The 12,357-nt window shown below is 33.9% G+C and overlaps 1 protein-coding gene across 2 annotated transcripts in view; it reads left to right on the top strand.

Annotated features, from left to right (window-relative positions):
* The window catches only part of LOC110023036 (translation factor GUF1 homolog, chloroplastic), a 147,862-nt gene that overhangs the window by 29,193 nt on the left and 106,312 nt on the right, over positions 1-12,357 (top strand). For both annotated transcript variants that reach the window (XM_020722246.1, XM_020722247.1), the window contains exons 4-5: positions 2,877-2,933; positions 3,116-3,181. In XM_020722246.1, coding sequence (XP_020577905.1) covers positions 2,877-2,933; positions 3,116-3,181 — 123 coding nt within the window. The remainder of the gene's footprint in view (positions 1-2,876; positions 2,934-3,115; positions 3,182-12,357) is intronic.

Below are 12,357 nucleotides of genomic sequence, written 5' to 3' on the forward strand. Positions count from 1 at the left end.
CACAAAATTTCGTCCCGCGATCGATCGCTTCAAAAGGTTAACTCGAACATTCGACAGGTAACAGTGCAAACGATGTGAATCGTGGCGATCGGACGTGTTGACTCTCTGAATTGCGAAGTTTGTGCGCGGAAGTGCGAATTGTGCAAAAGACCACCATAAGGCTTAGGAAGGTCCTATAGGGATCCCTTTTGGGTTTCCTCATGTAGGTTTCACCCTTCAAAGTGCTAGAAGTCGATACCACACACGCGAAACTCCAAAAGGATACAGAAGTAGGTTCAATTTCTTAAGACGAGGTGGGCCCCATTTCTAAGGCTCTAAGATAGTCAAAGGGAGATCCCTAAGGCTAGAACCTAAACCCTAAGAGGAAGACTAAACCTCACTAAAAATGAGGTCAACAAGTATACCTTCAAGCTGTTTCTTTTCCGTCATAAAAATCTTATTTTAGCTTTGATTATTTTGTTAAGTTTGTTATAGCTCACTCAACATTGTTGACTTTCAAGAAGAGATAAGGAGTATCAGGATGAGTAGCTATGTGTGACTTGTGCCGGTTTTGTATTTCATAGTTTTGGGAGTTTGTATAGACTTTTGGGTACGTACTTTATATTTTTATGATTAGATTAATGTCTTTTATGAATATGTTTATGATTACACATGAATAAATGAAATATGTGTTTTATACACTAATATTACACGTCTTTTATTAGACATGTTTTATATGATTATAGCCTGTTGTGACATCTATTGTAGACATACATATGAGTTAGATATACACATGCCCATTGTTTCTTTTTTCTTCATAAAAAATTATTTTGACTTTGATTATTTTGATAAGCTTGTTGTATCTCACTCTACATTATGGATTTTCAAGAAGAAATAAGGAGTATCAGAGGGACTAGCTATGTGTGACTTGTACAAGTTTTGTATTTCATAGTTTTGGGAGCTTGTATAAATTTTTGGCTACGTACTTTTGCTGTTATATTTTTATGATTAAATTGATGACTTTTATGAATATGTTTATCATTACACATGAATGGATGAAATATATGTTTTATATACTACTATTACATGCCTTTTCTTTTACATGTTTTATATGATTATAGAATGTTTTGATATGTGTTGTGGACATACTTATGCGTTAGATACACATGCACATTGTTTCTTTTCCTTCATAATAATTTTATTTTTGCTTTGATTATTTGGTTAATATTGTTGTAGCTCACTCTACATTGTTGACTTTCAAGAAGAGATAAGGAGCATCAGAGTGAGTAGCTATGTATGACTTGTCCAAATTTTGTATTTCATAGTTTTGGGAGCCTGTACAGACTTTTAAATACATACTTTTATTATATTGAATTTAGCAGCTCCTTGTTTCTCTCTTTCTATATATGTATATTTGTGTGTGTTTTTATGATATGTTTTTCACGCTTCCGAGTATAATATGTGAGTGTGAATGAATAATAAAATAAAATGTATCATGTACGTTAGGGTCCAATTAGTTAGGCTAGTTCATCACCCTGATTCTGCAAGTTAGGACAAGTGTTGGTTAGAAAATTTGATCGAATCGTCTACCTTTATCACATCACACTTGACCCTTAAGGGGGTGCAGTTGGGGTGTGACATATATTTTTTATTATTTGTTGTAATTATTTAAACCATGTAAGTTTACTTTTTGCTACTTATCTCTAATAGATACATCTTCTTTCCTCAACTATAATCATTTCTCATTTTTTTTCTAGTTTTGCCATATACTAATCTTATCATTTTTGTTTTGGCTACTTTTTTGCTATTCACATTTTTTAAATTTTCATGATATTCTTTCATCATATAATCTGTTTAAGCATTTTTCCAATTTAATAATCTAGCTTTTAACTCTAGAAGTTATGCCTTCAACTGCACATCGTTCTGTTATTAAATAGATTAATGTACTTAGTTTTTCACACGTAGTTTCACTTTATCTTTTTGCAATTTTGATTACTAATTGGTCATTTCATACCCGCTTAAATTGCATGTCATATTCTTAATTTTTGTTTTGTTAATCCTCAGCTATTTATCTTGTAAACATTTTGGTCTTGCTTTCTACTCATTTCATTAAATATTTCATTGATTAGAACTGCATCATCCACAAAAATCATATACAAAGACACCTCATTTTGAATATCATTTGCAAGTGTATCCATAACCGATACTAAAAGTTATAAGCTCAATATTTGCCTTTTGATGTAATGCTCATGAAAGTGGAAACTCATTGGTTACTCCACAATAACCATTGGTTAAGGCCCCATCATTCAAAACCTTTAATAACTCATACATAATTTTTACATATTGCTTTCTTTGATGGCTTCAAATCAATCACTATGATACACAACTCTTTCAGGAAACCAATTCCCACTTACGGATGCTAAATTGGGTAGGCATTATATGATTTATATTATTCCTGTTATAGTTTCTTATAGAAAATGACGCGCGTCCCAAGAGATTGCGCAAGTTAGTGAATTACTCATCCTGTTTGTTGTGGATGCACTCTTGTCTATTGTTTAAGCTACTTAATAATATTAACCTGGCTTTGTGCTCTTCTTTGTATGGTCAGTGCAATAACTTCTTATTTTGCATTACTCTTCCATCCATTTCTCATCTAATACCGGCATTTTTGATAGAGAACATTTCTTAGAACCTGGTTACTCAGGTTTTAATAAACTTTTTAACTCTGCAATAAAATATAACTGCGATGCATCCTAATGCACTATGGTGCGCTCTGACCACCTATATGTTTGATTTTGCAAGAGAATTACCTCAATTCTTAGAATTACAAATGTTCTCACTGTTCATATTTGAATTCTTGTTCATCTCATGGATGCAATGTACAAATTGGTGTATAGGTTTCACGATCTCTTGCAGCTTGTGAAGGAGCCCTTCTAGTTGTAGATGCTTCTCAGGTGCACTCTCTTTCCTTTTACCAGTAAGTTACAGCAGCAGTTGTCCTCAATCTCTGAAACTGATTATTTGTGATCTGGTTTAATTCTATTCCTATTTCCGTAGTTAGAATCTCACTGCTAATTTATTCAGTTTCTCTAGTTTATAGCAGATACTTATCCCCCATTGGATTATTTTGATTCAGGGTGTGGAGGCTCAGACATTAGCTAATGTTTATCTCGCTCTAGAAAGCAACCTAGAAATAATACCTGTGAGGAGTTTCTATACTTTTACATTAATGCCTATTAAACATTTTCTATGGCTACTTCCATCTTAAGATGTGCTATGGGAGATTATGTTACTTATAGCATGAAACTTAGAGTTCATTAATTTAAACGTCTATCTCGTGCTTTTAAGCTTGAAACTACTTTTGTGCAGCAACCTGGCTTTAACCCTCAGGAGTTATCTTGCTTGCTTTATGGTGTGCGGCATATACCTACTTATATGAGTAGTTAAACAGAATGCTGCAAGATTACTTTCAAGAGCCTATTTTCATCCAAATTATAAGAAAAAATTACTTCCGCAGCTATAACCTGTTTTTACTTAAAGATGATAAATGATAAAATGATACTGGTCAAGTATTTATAGTTTCAATACCTGTGTGTTACTTTAGAGCTTTGCTGTACCTACACTACCACAAAGAATGAATCAACATTGTAACTTATGCCCAATGAGTTAACTGACCTTTTAGCTCAACAATGTCTAGATGGGATGATCCATAGGGCTATACGCTAATATTCATCCTTATATTTAGCTTGGTCGAATCACAAGTTGTTCATATTTACTTTGAGCTTGATCCAAGTTTTTACAAATATATTCATGCTTAAATTTTTTAATGATCATACTTGATTTGTATTTAGCTTATTTATTTTATTTGATCAACCTAAAGATTCAAATAAATACTTAATTTTTGATATAAACTTAAACAATTAATAATTTGAATGAGTACTTAATGTTTTATGTAAAATTATTAACAAATAATTTTACAAATCTAAATAAATAAATAATTAAATAAATTTCAAATTAACATTTAACTAATTTATACCGAGTAAATAAAATAAAATATAAATTTTAAGCAAGATTACTAATTAGTTTATTGAAATAAAAAAATAAGAAAAAATTATAATATATTTATGTGCATATTGATATTAAATTATTGTATGTTACTGTTAAGTAGATAATTAAATACGCATTAGTTAATGAAATTTTATTGAAGTCATATATCATAGAAGTATTGAGCATTTAACCCGCTATTTGTTAAATAAGAAACGAGCTTCACTAGAAGAATTGAGCATATTTGCGTCAGCTAGATCAGACACAAATCAAACGCAAAACCGACGATATTTAAAGATTAACGTCGGATTTGCGTCTGATTTATTCTGACGTTAAATTGTGGTTAATTTTATTTCCGTTAAATTTACATCCATTATGACACAAATTATTTGCGTCGGATTGATTATACATAGCGTGCTTTGACATTCGCGTCTGAAAATATCTAAAGATGAATATTAGCGTCAAATTGCCATCTCATTTACGTTGGAAAAAATCGTAGAATTACTAAATATTATTGTCGTTTTAGCATCGAAGTTTGCGTACAAAAGTTGATGCAAACCTCTAACATAAAAAAAATTTAGAATATCAATTGTATTTTCACAATCTGCATAAAAAAAACATTTCACATCACATACCACATTAATCATAATCATATCACATATCAAATCTCTAAACAATATCATTAATAAAAGAAATATACTGTTACAATTGTTCCAAATAAGAATAGTAAAGTTAATCGAAAAAAATTTAGGATAAATGTCTGACATATTTCTTATAAAGAAAAGAAAACATAATTAAAAAACTACTCATTATCTTTATCTTTCTTCTCTTTCAACATGGATGTCATCGGTTGCTTGCCCCGTTTATCTGTTAAGGTCTTTGCCATGCATACTATAGAGTCCTCGACTCAATGTTGGCCTAGTAGCATTTGCTTCCATAACTAGCAGATCTCCTCGTTCATTGCAAACACTTGTCTGACAAGAGTCTCCTGGTTTGGTTGTGAGGAGCTCGAGGAACTAAGAACGGGCCACTAGAGAGCTCAGCCTCGAAGGCTATGCCCTTTGCTCCAAGGCCAAAAACCCTCCCGTTTTTCATCTCTGCAGCTTGAATCCAAGGCTCGTACTTCGAATATGTAGTGGTAGACTGACTGTTGCAAGTGCCTTTCCCGGAGCTGCTCGAACTCCTTCTGCATGATGAAAGTAGCGTTTAATTGACACTTTCAACAATTAGAGTTAAAATAAAATTTTAATTTAAGATTTTAATTTCACTAGCAACCTGCCGGGAATGCTCTGAAACCTACTGCACAGTCCCCGGGCACCGATAAGTTCGGACATGCAACTCGACAACGGAGGGAACACGACTCAACTTCTTGGCCTGTGTAGCGTACAAAAATGGTTAGCGCTAAAAAATTGCTCTAACATTTGAATTAATGTTTAAATATCTAAAAATATTTTACCAGTCTTCTGTGGTGCTCCGTATGAGGGACCAATTCACCAATGTGGAGCACAGCTCGTGTTGCCCCCTCTGTCGCCCAGTTCACCCTGTTCGTCTGCTTCCTCTCATAATCCGGAGAGACCCAAGTTGCGGTCAACTGACCCCAGGGCCTCTCACCAATCCAGGCAGGTCGCTCGCCCCTTCGGCTGGCTGTCGTGAACATGTCGGCAAGGCGATGTCTGCCTTGAATCTCGAAGATTCGGCTGATCTGCTGGTGGTGGTCTGGGAGTCAGGTGAATGCCCTTTCCAAAATTAAAAAAATAATCCATGTGTTAGTATAAAAGTTTAAATCAAATTTACAAATCTTACTCAAAATACATGATGGTATCTAAAACTCTCTGAACCACTTGTCCCTACATGTATATGCTTCCACGGCAGATAGAGCTCATCGTTCTTGCTCCTGATAATCTCTGTGATGCAGGTGACGAGGAGCTTGTGAGGAATGAATTTGCATAAGAAATATATTAGTTACCAAAAAATATATAACATGAAGAATAAACATAATGCAATGTTCAAAATAACTTATGAGTCCCCCTCTGACGGTAACTATACCCGGGGAGCAGGAGTCAACGGTCCAGGCTCAAGAGCTGTGCTAGCAGCAGGTGGAGGATAAGGTGCAGAAACAACATGCGTCAAAGGAGACGGGGCAACATCGGGTGTGGGAGTAGGTGCCATGGGATGGGTGACAACAACGGTTGCGGGAGGTGCTACAAGAGGTGTAGTAGCAGCCGGTGGAGGAGGTGCCATAGGAGATGTAGCAGTAGCAGGTGGGGGAGGAGGTGCCAAAGAAGGTGCAATGGTAGTGGAAGTATCGATAGAAGTAGACGACCTCCTCTTCCTTCTACGGTCGGTGGTCTCAAGGGTCCCCAGAACACGGTCTATGAGATGGCTGATCACCTGTAACCATTTGCAAACAAAGAAATACATTAAAAAGATTAGTATTGACAGGAAAAATAATCCTAAATAGAAAGAAACAGTGCAATAAACGTAAAACACAAGTAGCAATAATGTTTAAAACCTGGAAAAATGAGAGTAAAGAGCTATGCCTCAAATCATTTAATACACATCACAACAACACTACATCCAACCATATCACAGAACAAGCTCTTAAAAATATCAATACTGAAAAAGGAGATACTGTTTTATCTAAATTATCAGAAGTTTGCATTTACACTGATCAATATAAATTCAAACATTTCCTAAATTAAAAATAAATAAAAACTCTTTCTAATCCTCCTGCTCATCCTCCTTTTTATCCTCCTCTTCAACTACAACAATCATCGTTTGCTTGCCCCAACGATCTTCTATAATCTCTATCAGACATGCTATACTCCACTCAAATTTCAGCCGCCTTCACATAAATGGTGAACCTCCTCAGTCATAACAACGACTTTCCTGACAAGCCCTGCAGTGCTCGGTTGTGACGAGCTTGTGCCACCCATAGAAGCACGAGATATCCAGACCTTCTTCTTCCCTGCCACCTGCGTCCTTAGCTCTAACTTAGACTACGCAGTGGTAGACTGACTAACGCCATTGGTGGCAGTGCTCAGGGTCTGGGAGGGCAACTGCCTCTCTCATAACTGCTCGTACTCCTACATAATAAAAACCAATTATTAATTGTCAATTTAAACATTAAGAGAAAATAAGTATGAAAAAAATAATTTTTTACTTACATTTACCCGCTGAGGTGGCTGATCACCAACACTATCTGTGGCTAGTTGTAGCAGGGCTAACAACAAAAATAATCAGGAGCAATATACACAAGTAAAATGAAGAATGTGCAAAATCTAAACTGGAAACATACCGTAACTATGTCTGAAACAAAAATTAAAATAGGATAAGTATGACATACAAAGCAAAAAACAAACAAAAAGTTCATGGATATATTCATTTCAAATTTTGCCTCTTAGTGTTTAGTCACTCATCCACATTAGCATAAGTCTAAATTAACTTACTTTTCTGCTTCTTTTATATGCTAACATTATGCACCATAAAGCATTACAACCCTCACCGCCTTCTTATAAAATTTATGTTCAAGTCTAAGTGGTACTTTTCTATGTATCATAAGTCTTATGCATTCCTTCACTTCAACCATTCAACTTGAAGTAAAAATAAACCTAAAATCTACATTAACATAAGCATATGGTAATCGATTAAGCGCAGGCTTCTAACTTTTCAAGCTTGACCTTTCCTTTCAACTCACTTTTCCAATTTGCATTAACATAATCTAAACCTAAAATGACAAGAGATAGTGCTAAACCTAATTTAAAACCCATAAATGAATTTATGCTAATATAACATAAACTAAAAAAAGCTACTTAAAATCAAATCTTAATTAAACTACATTCAATATAAAACTAAACCTAAAATCTACATTACTCCAAACCTAATCTTAAAAGGAGAAAGTAGATCTCACCATCATTGGGTTGAAGGCAACCTCCATCTCACTAAGTTCTCTATGCATGAACAAGAACATTTATGAGTTTGTAACTCATCTTTAATCTTTTTTTAAGCTTTAAGTAGAAAACTACTTCTACTTTGAAGAGAAAGAGATGGAGAGAAAGTTCATTCAATTCTCATTGTCTTATAAGGTGGTTAAGTGGCTCTCACTTAAGCTAAATTGAGAGAATGAAGAAACGGGGAAGGGGGAAGAGCCCTCTCCATAATTTTTCCACTCTTGGCTCTCCAAGCTCTTTCATAATTTTTCCTAAACAACAATTCTTAAATGCATACCACATGATTGGAAATAATGACGCAAATAGACTTACCTTCTTCAATACTTTTTGATAGGGGCAGAGCTGAAGGATGAAGGGAGTTTCAGTGGTCTCTGTAAGCACGATCCGTTTGTTCCCTCCCTAGCTAGCTCTAACAACGACTGCATCACGAAGGTTTGTTCGGGAAGGCGATGGTTTTGAGTGAAACCATAAGGGAGAGGGAGAGGGAGAGGGAGAGGGACATGAGCGAGGGAGCTTGAGAGGGTTTCGAGAAGAAGAGGAGATGGAGAGAACAAGCGCAAATAAATGAAATTGAGGCGGGGATGAGTTATTTAAGTCATTTGCTTTGAATTTTCGTCAAATTTGCGTCGGACAAATTTAGATGCTAACAATTAAAGTTTTTGTGTCGCTTTATTTGACGCAATTTCGATGCTAACTTTGGAGCAATTTTAGTTGAAGTTTTGCCGTTTTCAGAATACTTTTTCCATCGAATTTTTTGACGCAAATCAGACATAAAATCTGTTGCAAAGATCAAAACCTTATATCCACCTCTTAACAACCGCAAATCCGACTCTAGTATTTGAATCCAAAAATTCTGACGCAAATATCGGATGCTAATACCAGCTCCTCCTATAGCGCTTGTTCATGAACATTAATAAACGAGTTGAATTATGTTCAAATTTGGCTCGTTTAACCTTCAAGTTTTAAGAAAATATATAAACATGTTTTTTTTACTCATTTGAACAAAAAAAATTACATATTAATTGAGCGGAGTTTGAGTTGTTCATTAAGTGCATCAGTTCATTTACAGCCCAAAGAATGGACAAGTATTACTGCTTCACACTCTTACTGATGTTCAACTAAAAGAATTTACTTCTTTTCTTCTCTTCCTCGAGAAGCTCTGAAGTTTCATCCAAAAACACCATTACTTGATGTCCAACTTCTCATTTGGGAAAGCTGGACGCCAACGTTTCTCATCTTGAGGCATTGCAAGTTGTGTTGAGCTTGAGCAAGGCATGGCTTAGGCATGCCGCTGCTCCTGTAGAATTTAGCTTTTATTTGATTTGAAATTAAAAGCAGTGCTCAGATAAGAAAGATCTGAAGAGAAATGGTTCTTTCTGTTATCTTACGTAGATTTGGAAAATAGCTTGTGCTCTTATCCAAGCTAGCTTTGAGTTAATGTAGATGGTGCGGGTAGAGCGGAGCTCAATAAGACCACTTAGTGAGCATTATTAGGCAGTTTTGCTAACTTATTTTTAGTATTCCTAGAATATATATATTCAATTTTATATAAAATTTCTGCCTTTAATTTATTCTTTCAATAAAGATAAAGTTTGCTCATTAATTCTATATGCTTACCAAATAAAAATTTCTTTATGAATCCACTCATATTTCATTTCTTATTAAAGTTAATATGATTTTAACTATTGAATCTCATCAAATCTTGATAAATCATTTGACCTTTTGTATCAAAATTTATGATTTAATTGAATATGATATATAAAATGCCACGACCCACCCTAAAAACTTGGAGTACCTAGGCATGAATGAACTTTTGGACAATAATAACATATGAATATAATAATTATAATATTCTACCTTAAAATCATCTAAAATGAAAGGGTTACTAAACTATACCAGTACCCAAAAATATCGTCTATACTAACATAAAGACATCTTGAGTGCAAGAGTATCAGAAAAGGAGACCAATCATAAAACAAGGTCTAGTACCTATTTTCACTTGAACCTCTTGCTTCTATGGACATACTCTCTTATGTTAGTCATTTTAGTTCAGTTGAGTTTCTCTTGTAAAAAATAATTAAATAATTTATTAACTTTTCAACAACTTAGTGAATAAGTACAATTTTATTATGACTAATTTCAATTTTATTATACATTAAATCATAAAAATAATTATTAAGTAAATACTTATGTGAAGGAAAACAGATCCTTTTATTTCTCTATTGAAAACATATGTTACATATTTATAGACAAGTCAATCTCTATAGTTTAGGAATTTCTCTTATAGAGGAAATATTCTATAATTATATTTCTTTTAATTAGGTTGCCTAATTTAGAAAATATTTTTATTAGATCTCCAATAATCAAGTTTCCTAATATACAACCATTAGATATTATTTTTCATAACACCCCTTTCAAGCTGGAGCATAAATATTTATCATGCACATCTTGTTACAAATATAGTGATCCTAGCTCCGTTAAAAGCCTTTGTGAAGTTGTCCTCTAATTATTTTCCACTCTTTACATGAGCTATAGAAATCAAATTTTGTTGAATATTTTCATGAACAACATGACATATTAATGCGCTTAGTTTATTAATGGAAGACAGGGTTTGAAGGTATATGAATTGCAGCTTGGTTATCACACCACAACTTTGTTGGAACTGTCATTTTCAAACCAATTCAATCAAAACTTGGGAGACTCATATCAATTCACTTGAAGCTTGTGTTATTGCCCGATACCCAGATTATGCATTGGATCGTGACACTATAATATATTTCTCACTCTTCCATGAGACTAAATTACCACCAACAAAGACATAATATCCAATAATGTATCTCCGATCAATTTTGAAACTTGTCCAATTTGCGTGAGAGACATTCAATTTTTCTATGCCCACGATTATGATATAGAATACTTTGCCCAGGAGCTCCTTTGAGGTAACATAATAGTTGCTCTAAAGCTGACCAAAGATGCACTGCGGGGGAATACTTGAACTGACTTATAGTGCTAACTGAATAAATAATGTCAGGGCAAGTCATTGTGAGATAGTTTAATTTGTCCACTAACTTTCTATATCGTCCAGGATCATTAAAACACTTTCCATCCTTGTTAAGTTGTTGATTAGGAAAAGTCAGAGTACTACATGATTTGACATCTAATTTCTCAGTTTTGCTAACAAATTCAAAATATACTTCCATTGAGATAGAAATATACTTACTCTTTTATAATTAAATCCCCAAGAAGTATTTTAAGAAACCCAAATCTTTAGTGTTGAATTGATTTTGAAAAAATGATTGCAATGATAAAATTTAATGCACATTTTATTCAGTAATAATAATGTCATCAAGATAAACCACCAATAGAATGATCCTGGAAGCAGATTGCTTGTATAATACAGTGCGATTATATTTACTTTTCTGCATCCCAAATTCTTCTTTTACTTAACTAAATTTTCCAAACAATGCCCGAGGATTTTTCTTTAATTCATATAATGACTTCTGATGACGACATACTATCCTAAACTCCCCCTAAGAAACAAAACCAGGAGATTGTTCCATTTATACCTTTTCTCATAATTATGATCGAAATATTGAATTTAGTTTTAATTTCAGCATAATGATTGAAAATATAACAATAACTTAATACGAGATTTCATAAAGTAAAGCTAAGTCATATGAGAGAAAGAATCCACAAAGATGACAAAATATTGAAGTTCATTGGATAAAACAAAATAAGATCTCTAGATATTAGAATGAACTAAGTCAAAACTACAACTAACTCTTTTATTAACTCTGGGAACATAAGACGAATGATGGTGTTTAGCAAAATGATACGACTCACAGTCTAAAGATAGTTGTTGAAACTGAGGATACAATTTTTTTAGCATTGTTAGTGATGGATGCCTTAGTCAACAATGAGTGTTCATGCAGATTTTTTTCCATATCTTGTATTAGTTGCTCCTGCTAAGTAATCAACCAATTTGAACTACCTAAAGCCTTCCTACTCAGCACACCCATAACCACATTTGTCTTTCACAAATGATACTGAATATCCAAATTATAATCTTCGATATACTCCGACCATCTCTTCTACCCCAGATTCAACTTTTTTTAAGTAAAGATGTACTTCAAACTCGGATGATCTTTAAATATCTCACATCTGACTCCATACAAATAATGCCTCCATATCTTAAGTGCAAACACGACTTCTGCAAGCTCCAAATCACGTGCGAGGTAATTTCTTTCATGATCTTCAATTGCCTTGAAGCATAGACAATAGCCTTTCTATGTCGCATAAGCACACAACTCAATCCTTTTAATGAGACATCACAATAAATTTAAAAACCTGCAAAACACGTAGATGATATGTATGGCTGCCTTCA

The sequence above is a fragment of the Phalaenopsis equestris genome, unplaced genomic scaffold, assembly GCF_001263595.1.
Source record: "Phalaenopsis equestris unplaced genomic scaffold, ASM126359v1 Scaffold000206, whole genome shotgun sequence".
Taxonomy (NCBI): Eukaryota; Viridiplantae; Streptophyta; class Magnoliopsida; order Asparagales; family Orchidaceae; genus Phalaenopsis; species Phalaenopsis equestris.